The following is a 14,618-nucleotide window of genomic DNA, read 5'->3' as shown; positions in this document are numbered from 1 at the left end:
ATCCCTAACAGTATACTAAATAGCTTTTAAATGCCATTGATTGATACAAGTGAGTCCTTTGCACCTGGACTAAGCACTCCGTAGGCCTATCCTACAGCTGAATGTATTAGTAAGCGTCATGCAGTCCATATGTATTTCAGGATTGCGATGTTTTCTTTATCGCATCGCAAATCCCTGCGGAACAATTGAGCCCTTCATGAACTGGCAGATCCGCAGATGGAATGCAACATGCAAGCTCATGTACAAATGCGCCCAATCTTCTGCATATCGTGAATATTTTTGCTACAAGCTCTTATGCCAGCCAAGCCACCGAACCACAGAACCAAACCTAAAATCATTTAACATGGCACTTTCGAACCGAACCGACCCACACTGTTAGGTTTGGATGTTCAGCTTTGATATGACATGGCATGGACAGCAAACGAAATGCATGCAATTGCAAGAAATGTTGAGAAAAACGAAACAGACAACGGAAACAGGATAACAAGTTATACCCATGCTAGCTCAGGACTGTACAGTACATGCACACGTGGAAGTAAATGTACATGTATTAAGGAACATGTACATGTACAGTAAACTTACATGTAGATGGCCCCACATCACATGATAGTGCGAATTCAAAATTAACTATTCTAGACACAGTTATCATTTTTATTCAATCAATTCATTGCTTTATATGTAGAAAATCAGTGAATTTATCGTGTAAAGTTACAATGTACATGTATATATGTGTGTAGGTATGACATTTCAGCCGCCTTACAAAACTAGATTTTCACCTGGAAGGGCAAAAAGAAGGCTGCTGGTGAGGTTGGCTTTGAAAGACCACCATGTTAGGTGGTGACTTAGAAAGGCCAGCATCGGAACAAGAAGGTCCAGAGAATCTGTGTGCAGTCTGAAATGAGACAGGAGTTGGAGTTGAAACGGTCTCATGCAGAGTTGGCACCAAAGGACAAGGTTGACAAGAGGCTGGCCGTGAGACCAAGAGGTTGTAGCCAAGCCCAAGCGTTTATCTGTAGACAGACTAAAAACAAGGCAACACACTTTATCAGATTGTCCATGCCAGCATTTGTAACAAATACCATGCAAAAATGTGGGCATCTGTAACGGAGTTGTTCTCGACTTCTTGTGGTTGATTAGAAACTCAAGACAGGTTGTAAGAGCTCACACTGTTGCTACCCAGGATTAACCAATCATCGAGGTAATCGTCGATGGGGATGTCAGAGCGACAAAGATAAGCCACACCGCTTGGACCACTCTGGTAAACACTCTCGGAGCAGAGGAAAGACCAAACAGGAGAGCGGGAAACTTGTAGGTCTGACCCCGATATGAGAGGCACAGAACTGGCGATCATCAGGATGAATATGTTAAGGTAGGCATACTTGATGTCTATCGAAGCCGCCCAAGCCAGAGTGGAGATTGAGCAAAGAAATGGGTGAAGGGTCTCTATCCGGAACTGCCTGAGGTGGATGAATTGATTCAGTGGCTTTAGACTGAGGATCAGTCTCCATTTCCCCGAGTCCTCCTTCGGGGTAAGGAAAAAGGTGGACATGAAACCCATGCGCGCATTGAGTGCTGGAACTGGAATGATACCCCACTTCTGAAGGAGATTTATAATTTGCGACTCCAAGGCCCTGCCTTTGGACTGATTGATGGGAATGCAAGTCGGCTAAAACAACATGTTGGACAGAGGGGTGCTCGGGAACTCGAGGCAGTAACCGTGTAGAAGAGTGTGGAGGACCTATCCATCCAACGTTATTTCCCCCCAGAACCCTGCAAAAGTTAGAAGACAGCCACCAACGGGTTCAGGATTGACAACCAAAGAAGGGGGCAGAAGAGTCCAGAAAGACGGGGGGGGGGGGCTGTGGGAAACACCACGCTGGGCACTGGAAGAAGCTGGAGCCTGAGAGCCCGACTATTCCCAGGTGGGTTGAAAAGGCCAACAAGCTCGTATAGGAGTCCACGTAGCATGACTTACTGGAGGAGCTGAGTGTTGCAGAGGCCTCGGAGGAGCCGGACAAGAAACACGAGGATCTTCTGAACACTGTCGATCTGCTTGACCTCACTTTCATGACGAGAAGTAAACTGGCCCGCAAAGATATCTTTAGCAAACATGGGGAGACTCTTGAGGGCAGAATTAACTGACTCGTGAAGAATATTCATAGCCAGAATAGCCATTTCCTTACGGGAAGCTATAGCATGAAGAGATACCCTGGCAAACTGCTCAAGCTCTGTAAGCAAGGAATAGTCCAGGCAGTGAAAGGCCATGGTCACAAACTCGGGTGAAATATCAGAACCCTCCTTGCAAGCCCAGGACAACAACTCGGTAAGGAGGAGGATAGTATCGTCCCCTCGCTACGTCAGCTCTGTCACATTGTGCTGTCACGTCGCCTTCTTTCTCATTACTTTTATGTGTATAATGCATGAAGTCATGCTGTCGTGGCATCGCATCGTGCCATCGTGACGTTGCGTCATGCCGTCTTGCCGTTACGTCATGTCGTACTGTCTCGTCATGACGTCGCATCGTGCTGTCGACCTGTTGCGTCATGTTGTCAACCTGTTGCATCGTGGCCTTCAGCCGTTGCACCGTGTTGTCACATTGTGCTGTCACCCTGTTGCGTCGCGCTATCGCGTTGTGCAGTCACATCATGCTCTCACCATTGCCTCATTACTGGTGGAAATAGAGGGTGCCCTTAAAGTGGAGCTAAGGTTGCAGTCTAAAATCAAGTGAGAATTTCTGGCCAGGTCATTAGCATCAAAGTATCCCCACAGAATCTTTTGAAAAAAGAGGTTGCATGGCCCTCAAAATAGTGAGATTGTGTAAGTCTTTGCCCGGATTGATGCCCTGGGTCTTTGGGCTTTCATCTGAGAGCAGAATGGCTGAAAAATACGCCTGAAAAATTGTCGTAAGAGCCCAAGAAAGTTGAAGGTTTCCATTTGGAAATTGACTGCAAGCAGACTTTGGAAAATCACTTGCCGCCAGGGATTCCAGTTTCTGACACATATTCTTTATAGACATGGTCCGGGTCTCCGAAATCGGACAAAGGGAACTGGGCCTTCTATCAAAAGGCCGCACTCATAAAAAAAGACCAGGCTGCTGAGAATTATCAACTTTTTTTCACTCTCAATACTGGTGATAATCCAGGCCTGTTTTGAAACAGGAGTATACCACGTTTTGGGGCATTTAGTGCGAGAGGATTACCACCGGGGACAAAACCACTCCACCGCCGCAGTGATGAGCCAGACAGTACCACTGCACACTAATCTGGTCCAAATTGAAAAGAGGTCAGCAGCGCGCTGTGCCAGGTTTGTAAACAAAAGAAAAATTACACAACACCCCACAATCTGAGCTCTTATTACTAGGTGGCAGGCCTGGCTGAAATACTCCAGCGTCAATAGATGAACTCTGTCAGATTAGAGTAGAAACCAGAGAGTCCTTCATGTGGGCGTAACTGTCCAGTAAATGAAGATATGAATTTTTAAAGAATTTTGAAAACAGATAAAAAAAAGAAAATTATCCTGTCCCAGCATCATCGACATTTAAAAGAGCCCACGACGCAAGTGGTTAATGTGTGTTTCAGATACCTACATGTAAGGGATTTTGGTACACATGTCACCGGGCCCTGAAAAATGCCGATTTCACATCGATTTCAATGGGGCTTGAATTAGTGGGCTACACCCTTAAGTTCCATACCAAAAAGCCTGAAAGTTGATCCCTGAAAGCGCACTTCCAGAACACTTGAATAGGAAAAATAACGTACAACGGATCGTCAAAAATCACGGGAGCACAAAAAAAAATCAACACCTGAAAAAATTATGGGTTGGTAGGTCACTCACTTTGGAAGATTCCATGAATGTTTTTCTTAGTTTTGGATCACGCATGCAAGTACACGTACAGACATCATGAACTCAACTACACATTCGCAGTAGATTTGTATGTGACGTAATGGGTTTGTCAGCTTTGCGGCGTGGGGGCATTTATTGTCAACGGCTCACTGAGCAGCAAAGCCAAGTCAAAATGTATGCAGGCTATCCATTTTAAAGCAATAAAATTCTAATATATAAACTAATTCCCCCCCCCCAAATATGCTTTACTAGAAAATATGCTCGTTACAATTTTTAGGCTGAGAAATGGGTTTACGCTTGACTAAACTTTTTACTTGTTAAGAAATTTTGGAAGCGATCTGGAACTGGTTAAACCAACCCATGATCCAGAACTAAGAAAAGTGTTATTATCACTTTTGTCTATCCTGTAAGACAAAACTAAATGCTTAACATTTGAAAACATATTTATGATGTGACAGCAAGACAAGCCAGCACGACATGACGGCATCAAGAAACACGACGACACGAAGGCATGACGCGACGCCAAGACAGCACGACGCAGAGTATAAAATACAGCATAAAAGTAATAAAAAAGAAGGCGATGCCATGACACGACGCCAAGACGGTACGGAACTGTTATTGAGTCGCATTATAGCATTGGGGCTACGCGACGATATTTTGGTGGCTACAGAACACCACAGGAAAGACATGCACCGAATGACCGAGCAAGCAGCCATATCAACATTCTTCAGAGCTAACTCCATTTGCTGAAGATTCCCATCTTGAAAGACAAGGGTAGACTTGCCCCTGTTTGGAAAATTCTTATCTCTGGCCGCGTAGGGGAAGTGTGGTATTGAGAGAGATTGAACTTTTGATCCCCAACCAGTGGGAACTTGAAAATCTGGCATGGGCAGAAGCCTGAAGCCCACCGTTTGGCATTCCCCAGTCTGTCCATGGCGTCTATATAAGAATGATCAAGGGAAAACTCTGGAAAGAGGGGGAAGACAAGGTCTCTCCAGTTAAATTACGCATGAATGAGGGACACCCCCATCATCCTGCTGTAGAAGACATATTAAATCAAGATTTGGAAAGCGAAAGATCATTCACCAAAAGGGGCTCATCCTCATTCGGAAACTGACCTGAATCAGATATATAAAAAGAAAGGACAGGACCAGAAGCAAAATAACTGTCCTCCATTGCGGGTTGAGATGGCCCGAGGGGCTGAAAAATGCCCTGAAGCTAGGCCAGAGAATCGCCCGCACAAGCTGGGGGCAGAGAATAAGTTTCTGGATCCAGATGCGTTAGTACCGGAGGAGGTGGATATCACTGCACAAGTTCTGAAATGGATTTAAAAAAAGGGCATGTAGCATTTCTTTGGTCAAGGGGGAGCTAGAGCCTTTCAAAATACGATGTTACTTCTTCTGATGTGAAGAATGATGTGAGGAAGACAAACCCCCAAACAATTTGCGTTTTTTTCCTGAGGAATTCCCTGATTTAGACCGTTGGGAAGAGGGTTGGCCGAAAGGGGGGTTAGGCTGTGTCTCCACAGGAAGTGGGTCAGAAATAGGAGGAGGCCGAAAACCCAGACGGCGAAGCAGGCCTAAAGGTTTGGGGCCCGGCGGTAGGAGGGGTTGCAGAAGCCACCAAGGAGTCCGACCCAGGTACCATAACCAAAACAAAACCCGCGGCAGACCAAGAGCGGGACAGGCAGGGCCACCATTTAATACTGTGACTATCAGGAGCGAACTGGACTATAGCACAGTGAATAAGGGAACGTTTCATAATTACAGAAGGCGGTATTTACTGCGGTACCGCTGTATTTTTGCGGTACCAGCATTAAGCCGTTTCGGGTAACTAGTGCAGTGCCGCTAAAAAAACAGCGGTACCGCAGTAAATACCGCCTTCAACAATTATGAAATGCTCCCTAACCAAGGTACCACTGTGTACCATAACCTCCAAAGGGAAGGCTCCCAGCCATGCCGTAGAACTGAGCAAAACTGAGCTAATTGAGCTGGGCATACATGTAGGCCAGAACTGGACCAGAAGCACACTTTGGCTGTGGGCAGGTTCGGACATGCTCCCAACTGTATGGCCGGGGTGGAGACACGATGGCAGATGACCTCAAAGAAAGTCCATAAGCGAGCAGTACCATGGCAGGGGCAACCAACCAATGCCATGACTGCTCGCATGACCCTGTACAATATGCTGTCGCCAGACTTATCAGCAAGCCAAAGCTGCATGTAGTTGCCAGTGCCACCCATTTAGCAGGCTCGCTTACGCCCTAGGCGGCCAGGAGAGGGGGGTAGATGGGCCAGAGGTTGCTGGATGCTTGAAGACGGCCCGCAGCGAGCATCTTATGATGCTAAGATTGCCCAAGCGGCATTACTGGACTGGATGGTAAGCCAAGCCCAGCCAGAAGAAATGCTGCTACATGACAATGAGTCACCCAGTAGTGCTCTCCTGGGCAGACTCCACCACACCCCAGAGGGCTAGTAGGGGGTGCAAGAATGGGCCAAAGACGCTCGAAGCTCGAAGAAGGCTCTTGGGTGTGCAGCTAAACAACTGGATGCGTCACACCGCGCTAGGGGACCGGCCGTCAGACGGCTGCGAGTTGCCAAGGTACTCATTTGTTGAGCAAACTCACATGCTCAACAGTACAGTACTGCACCAAATGACTTTATCGCATGGCCGTACCAAAAGGGAAGGAATAGTAAACCTATGCAATGTTCAAGAGGTTCACAAGGACCAACACCACCATACCACTGTCCTTACTAACCAAGCCATCCCTGACCAGCAAACGGGCATTACATGTACTACTTGAAGCAGGATGAAGAGCAAACTCTCAATATCTTCCTCTAGAATGTGAACCGATATCTAATACACAGAAATGGAGAAGCAATACCGAAAGAACAGGCAACGCCAAAATTTCTGGCAAAATATAAAAATCAACAAGCAAAACAACTCACAGAATAACAAGACAACCGCTCTCAAGATATTCTGATAACTTAACAAATTTTAACAAAAAATGCCACTATTGGAGGGAAGCTAAATAGAGGGTATATTCAGAAAAGCAATTGGAATAAATGGAAGAAAGCGACAAACGTACTCAATTTTATTCTGAACAAAAATATGTAAATGGAAGAAAGCAAACAGCGCTACCAGGTGAAAACCCAGAAAAATATTGATACGAAAACTAGGTCAATACCAGGGTCAGTCTGCCAGTCAGTCAGTCTGTGCAAGACTGAGAAAAGAACAACAAAATATATATATTTACAAGGGAAAAAGAAACAGTCGTACTGTTCACAAGAATTAAAAAGAACAAACGAGGTGATCGAGAAGTGACACTGCAACACAGAGTAGCGAAGGAAAAACTCGGTAAATTTTGGAGCGATAGTCAGTCTGATAGTAATATGATAGTAATGGCACTAAGAAAAAGAGGAAGAACATTGTGGCCGCCTCCGCAGGAGTCGTGTGAGTGAGGACGCACTACTGGTGATCGAGAATTTAGTGAATGGAAGTAAGAACTACAGTAGGAAATAATGCATATGTATTGGTAATCTGCGTAGGTTGCAGGTACATGTAGTAGACCTGTAGTTTTCTGAGGAAACATCCCTGTTTTACCAATTAACATAATGCACTGTGCCTACAGTACGTGAATTCATTTAACCCTAAAAGAGCCAGGCTATTTTTGACCATCTCGCAGCAAGGGGGAGCAGATTCTGCATTCTCACCCAATTTTTTGGGTGTTTTTTAGCCTTGGCATGCATGTGCATGTATGTACTCCCCGAATGCGATGTTTCCACTTAATCTGATATACAGTTTTGTTAGTCATTTGACGTTCAAGGCTACATTTGAGCCAGCCTGCACTGGGCACCGCAATGGATAAAGTATATATTTTATATATACCTGTCTCGGAAAATTGCATGCTGTGCAAGAACAGTACCGGTATACTCGATTTTCACAAAATTGCTATCAAAATTACTGTAAAGAGTTACTTTAATAATTCCCAAGGGCTCAGCTCCTAAACAAAATGCACTATAGGATATTGGGTAAAAGGTCAAGGGCCAGATTCTGTCATCCCCCTGGCTCTTTTAGGGTTAAGTACGACAGTAGAAAGTACATTTATACCGTAGTTGTAGTTGAGACCATCACAAGACCAGACACAAGATCCTGCACAAAAAACAGGCACAACTGACAAGGTGAAAAATGACAAAGGACTGCTTTAGTTGCAGTTCATTTGAATAGCTTGTGGCTTGAATTCAGACTGGAGGTTGTGTTGGTCTTGTGCTGGTCTTGTGTGGTCTTCTGAAGGTCTTAAGTGGTCTTGACTACAACAAAGATTTATACACTGTTTGTTGACCCGTCACGGAAAAACTGGTGCTGTGTGAGAACCTGTTTTCGATTTCCACAAAATCTGAGTCAAAGTAAACACAATGAGTTATTGAAAAAACTCCTAATGGCTTGGATACTGAAAAAATGCACTGCACTGATATCAGGAAAAACTTTCAAGGGGTATGCAGAATTTATCCATCCCAACCTGGCTCTTTTAGGCTTGAATTATTCTTCATTTAATTAATTGGCTGACTTTTTCCACCTTTCTGTTTGTTTTCTTGTTGTCATAGGTGAAATTAGGTGCGCCTTTTGGTGGAGTATATTTACACACTTCAATCAAATATTACATCTACATGTATTAAGCATTGTCCTGCATATAAGAACAGATCCCAAATTTCATAGTTCGGACTAAGTTTAACCACATGCTGCTGGGTGCTTTTAAAAATGCGGTGCACACATACGGGCCATTTTCAAGATTTTCAGTTTTCAAAATTCTTCAAAAATTCATCATTTCACTGAATGGACGTTTACACCCACACGAATGACTCCTTGGTGGCTACTTTAAGCTGACAGGTAACCTTCATTGTCTCCTGAGTATTTCAGCCAGGCCTGCTGCCCTGTAAAGAGAGCTTAGAATTTGTGAGGTGTTGTCTAATTTCCTTTGTTCCCAGTAAATGTGAGTGGCGTCTTTTCAAACACTGCTGGATTAGCATGCAGCGATGATGTGTTGCTCATCAATGGAACCCCGGAGCACTTTTGTCCACAGTGCTAAAATGCAGGCGTGCTATACCTAAAACAGTGGTACACTATTGAAAAACAGTGACGGACTACCTTCGAAAAATGCAAGCCGAAAACTGATGGCAATTCCCAGCAGCAGGTCTTTTGTTCCAAGTTCCGGCAGCAAGGAGATTTTCTCATTACTTAAATATTTTTAGGAAAGCTTTCTTGCATTGTTACTATGACCTTTCCACCTTCTTCTTGGCAGCAAAAGGCAGAAACTTTAACATTTTGGTGATAATGCCAATGAAATTTCCATATTCATGAGCTATCATCCACCCGGAACAGTAGTGGCTCCACAGCTCTGTGTACAAATACATATCACATTTTTCTACATTTTCTTGACTTTCCTCTTTCTACAAGTTTATCATGCTTTAGTAGCTTGTCTGGACAATAGCAACAGCCATATTTCTTTGAACATGTTGAAACTTTTCGCGATTAATTGGTAATGGCCAGTTTTTCCTGATACTTTGTTATGAGATAAATGTGAAGGACGACTTTGTGTACTCTTCTTACCCTCTTTTGGCAAGTAGTGGCTTGCGTGACTAAATAAAAATACTGTGAAATAATTTCTTTTAAACACAAAAACTTCAACCTTATTGTCACTTTCAATGAAAAGAGGTAAGGATCTTGTGTGTACTGTAATATACATATACAAGTACATGTATACTTCTGTATTCAGCTGAATATCCTCTGCATGTTTCATTTAACATCATCTGTCCTACATTTTATAAAACAGATTTCTAGATCATGTGAATGAACTAAAGAGCAACAAACACCACTGTACTTACATAGAACTATGGTCGTTATATTACATGCAAACACATAGATTGCGAGGAAACATGTTGAGACAATAAATAAGTAGAAAAACCTGTAGTTCCTCTTGCCGACACAGTTACCAACCCATGGACAGTGGTGGTCAAATTGCTCTGGTAAGAAATAAACATTGTGCATGATTAAAAAGTCATGAAAAGCTGGACTAATGTCATGAATGTGGAATTTTTAAATTTGGGTTAATGTACAATACAAAAATAATTGTGACTCCAGTTGTGATGGTAGAAGTGCAACAGTAGCATATAAATGGAACTACTTTACAATTTAATTATCCAATCAAGCTGTAGGCAGTGTCAGTGTCCATGGGGTTTGCTGATATGTGCACTGCATCTTTGTGGATAAGCCATTTGTTCACGCTCATCAGATTGAAAGGTCAAGTTCAGGTGGCCTATTCTTCACGAGGGTTTCTTGTTTTCGCGCTTGAATAGCAGAAACATGACTCAAGAACACTGTTTTCTAAACAGGACGACACACCACCTCCTTGTTAGGGTTTTATAGACCTTTTTCCTGTGATGACACAATCATGTGATGGTAAGGCATAGTGTTGTGATGGTACTCTACTTATTCAAGATAAACTAGTCAAGCATGCAACATTCGCATGTGCACTCGTACGTGATTGAAGCTGCCCGATGGAATATATACGATCACCTTGGCCAAGATTTTAAGGAAGGAAACACCACATTTACAACTAATGAAAGACATCAAATACTGGCCCATGGTTATACACTATAGTTGTTATCTCATTTTGTTGACTTTTTCTAGAATGTTTGTTTTAACAAAAGAAGTTTTGTGGAAAAAATCTTTTAAGATTGGAATTTTCATTGGGAAAGTTCAAAATGTCAGAATTCCAATTCTCTGCCAAACGCGTTATATACCGGTACATGTAGATGCAGGAGTATACTACTTGTACCAGTACATGTATACTTACCAACGCAATTATCACAAAGACTGCAATGTGATGCCCTAGGAGGTCTGAAGATCTTACAGGTGAAGCAGTATTTTAGTTTGACAGTCTGACCGTTAATTACAACTTCTTTAATCCGAGGAGGAGGACGGTAGGTGGGATTATCTGGATTGGGTACCTCTGTAGATAGGAAACAAATAATGGTATTTGAAATGTTTATGACCATAGTACATGTGCATGTACAATATTCCAGGAGAAAGAAAATGTAATGACTCCTTTACCAAGCCAATAAAAAATCACTAACAATGACCCTGTACACGTGTAACATGCAACAATGATTCTCTGATGCTCTGTACAGGATACATGCACCTACAGTGTATATTATTTACTCCCATCCATGGCAACTATACACAGTCCATGTACATGTACAGACGGGTACATGTTAATGCCCACTGTGTTGTTGATTGCCCAGTTCCACAATTTGCCGGTTCTACAAAATCGAGAAATTTGACTTCATTTTCATCAAAAAGATGAAATCATGGAAGACATGGTTTGCATTTCAGTTGGATAGTTCACATTTATGTCTTAAGGAAAACTACGGAACCACCACACCAACTCACAAAGTACGGCCATGGCCTTTTTCACCTACATGTAACACAGTCTGTGACTAGTTGTGCATGTGCATTTTGCATGGTGTTACGTTTGTTGCTCTTTGAAGCACTCATAACCGTGATATTTATAAAACTAACGACCTTGTTGTAGTCGGAAATGATCTGTTATCCAGCCACAAAACTATGAGGTGTGTACTCTTTTAAATTTGTATCTTTTGGATGCAAAAGTAGCTGCTAGATTTTTATCCAGTTCAGCAAATGCAGGTTTTATACACGTACCTCTAAGCAAAGTGCTGGATGTGAACATGGCTGTCCGAGTCGGAAAAAAAAGCCTTGCCTTACAAAGAGAAAGGGCACTTTTTGTGGAACCGGCAAATATTTGCAGACCAGAGCAAACGGCCAACCCCTGAAAAATGTTCCGTAATATCTTTGTTTCAAATAACTCTTCAAAGTTGTTCAGTGTCAGATATTTTCCGAATATTTTTGGATGAATACTTTCCACAAAAGTACCTTTTAGCACTGCCAGCAACACCAGACGATTTCCATTTGCGGAACCGTGCAATGAACTGTATAATGAGCAAATTTTTACCAAACTATCAAAATTGACCATTACATAATGGCTGAATTTGGGGGTTATTTTTCCTGAAGAGAACAGCAGTGAATTAATTTCCAATGTCTGATGTAATAAAGGATTATCTTGATATCAATAATTACAGGCCCATTTCTGTTCTATCTGCTTGTATGAAGATTTTCGAAAAGTTAATCCACAAACAGCTGTTAGACTATGTAGATAGGAACACCATACTCTCCGATAACCAGTCAGGTTTCAGGCCAATGCACTCCACTCAAATATGTCTTTTGAGAGTTACCGACTACTTGCTTGAAAATATGAACTCGGGTTTTTTCACAAGAGCAGTATTTCTGGACTTAAAGAAGGCTTTTGATACTGTTCACCACGGTCGTCTTATTGACAAACTTTATGATATTGGAGTGCGTGGCCTTGAACTTGACTGGTTTAAATCGTATTTACAGGGACGGCAGCAAGTTACTAAAATCGGTGACAAGTATTCAACTCCTGCTGGAGTTAATTTTGGAGTGCCTCAGGTCCACTTCTTTTCACTCTGTATATCAATGATATAACTGGTGTTGTTTCTCGGGATACTATGATATTTTTATATGCTGACGACACCGCAATTTTCACTCGTGATAAATCTGTAGATGGCATAAATAGAGTTTTAAACAGGGATATGGCAGAAATCTCTAAATGGTTGCAAATGAATGTCCTTACCTTGAATGCTAACAAAACGAAAAGTATGCTGTTTGGTACTCAAGCTAAACTAGGCCGAGGGGGGAATAATTTACATGTTCAGATCGGCAACACTATCTAGTGTAGAGTATCTAGGTGCATTGCCGGACCCATCTTTGACTTGGAGTCATCATACCGATGCACTTGTTCAAAAAGCCAATAAACGCGTAGGTGTTCTCCGGAGGCTCAAATGTGTTCTCCCACAACATACTTTAGGCCTGTTGTATAAAACATTGATCCTGCCACACTTTGATTACTGTGATGCTGTCTGGGGAAATTCCTCAAAACTAGCACACAACGGGCTCAGTAAAATTCAGAATAGTGCTGGCCGACTCATCCTCGGTCTTCCACGGAGAATCCCTACAGAGCTTGTTCTATCGACATTAGAGTGGGATACTTTGGACGAAAGGCGTACTTTAAAGATATTGGTTTATAAAAGTCTAATTATGCAATTACCACCGCAACTGTGCAACTTCTTCATTTATACCACTGATTTGCATCATTATAATACTCGGTCAGGTTCTCATGGTTCCTTAGTCATTCCATTCAGTAAATCGAACTCGGGTAAACGCAGATTCGTTGTTCGTGGAGCTTATGCTTTCAACGCCTTGCCCGCTGCTCTTAAGAGCCCACTACCCACAACACTGTCAAGTTTTAAACACACGTACAGATCATTGTTGTTTTAATTCCTACCTGTTTGTGAGTTTCATTATTTGGTGTTGGTGTTTCAATTATTAGTTACTGTTGAGCTTTAAATACATGTATGTGTGCATGGCTGGTTCATGGATTTTAATTTTTGGTTTTTAAGTACATGTAGTTCAGTTGAATTTTGGATTTTTAGTATTTTATCATATTTGATGGATTTAACTGATTTTATTGTAATTGCTGGGCACCTCTGGAAATCAGTGTTTCACTGAGAGGTTTCCCCAGGATAAATAATTAAAAAAAAAAAAAAAAAAAAACAGCTAAATGTACTTTTTTGGAGATGTTCAACATTTGCAGATGTATGAGTACAGTACATGTCATTCTGTCCGAGCATCAGTACATGTATGTATACATGTAGATATACAAAAGTAACTGATAGTTGGGACCGTGGATTTTGTACACCCTTGGGGACAAATGGCACCTGAGGCAAAGCCAGTTGTTAAGGATCTACTGGCTCTGAGTTTGTCAATGTTTTGACCAAATCGCACAGGAACTAAGATTTGCCAGCTATCTTCACACGCAGCATCAGAGATTTCAGAAGGGTGGTACATGTACGGGCACCGTATCAGTCAACCATGCACTCTCACTCAGCTCACACTTAACATGTCATTCGTCTGACAATCCAAATCATACTGTGTCACAATCATCTCACACTACAATTATTTACCAATTGGAAAAGTGTATATTCACAGCCAACAAAAATTATGGGAACACAATAGGAGTTCAGCAAGAACAGAAAAGCAATAATGATTCGACAACAACCATGGCCAGAAAGTTGCATACATGTAATTCCCTAAGCAACAAAAAAGTTCATGTCTCAATCACAGCATTAATGACAGATCACACTCGGAGAGAATGTTAGCGGCTACAGTGCCTGTACCCATGAAATGTGAATGAAAAACATAATAACCGTAAGTTGTAGCTGGAAGGAATCCATTTAGGGGTCATCCATTTTTGTCATTTTTACAAGTGTACAAAGTGTACTCTTATTTCCTGGTCCCCTCCCCCTCTCAGAGTACAAAATGAATGAACAAAAAATGGTAATTTCTCTTTGTTGCGTAAGGACCCATTCTATTTCACAATGTATGGCTGTTCAAGTGCAGGAGATGACCAGAGAATAATGGCAAGAGGAAAACCACTGTCCATGACAAGCCTCAACACTCGTGGTTTTCTGATTGCCGGGGACAAATTCCTCTTTCAGTTCAGGCAAGTAGTAATTAAGGACAAATTGCACGATGGACAGGTACTTTTTCTTAAAATAAAAGTGTCAATTTTTTACATCCAAGAATAGCAGTTAGAAAATGCACCTTTGATTTGATTTGTTCTC

The 14,618-nt window shown here is 42.2% G+C and overlaps 1 protein-coding gene across 4 annotated transcripts in view; it reads right to left on the bottom strand.

Moving 5' to 3' along the window:
* LOC110986684 (palmitoyltransferase ZDHHC9-like) overlaps positions 1–14,618 on the bottom strand; it is a 55,658-nt gene that overhangs the window by 26,054 nt on the left and 14,986 nt on the right. For all 4 annotated transcript variants that reach the window (XM_022248781.2, XM_022248782.2, XM_022248780.2 and 1 more), the window contains exons 4-5: positions 10,694–10,849; positions 9,723–9,860 (exon numbers count right to left, since the gene is read on the bottom strand). In XM_022248781.2, coding sequence (XP_022104473.1) covers positions 9,723–9,860; positions 10,694–10,849 — 294 coding nt within the window. The remainder of the gene's footprint in view (positions 1–9,722; positions 9,861–10,693; positions 10,850–14,618) is intronic.

This window comes from Acanthaster planci, linkage group LG15 (assembly GCF_054643075.1).
Source record: "Acanthaster planci isolate LZ-2023a linkage group LG15, COTS_SCS, whole genome shotgun sequence".
NCBI lineage: Eukaryota > Metazoa > Echinodermata > Asteroidea > Valvatida > Acanthasteridae > Acanthaster > Acanthaster planci.
Note: the sequence above shows the minus strand (reverse complement) of the source record. Positions and strands in the feature narration are given on the sequence as shown.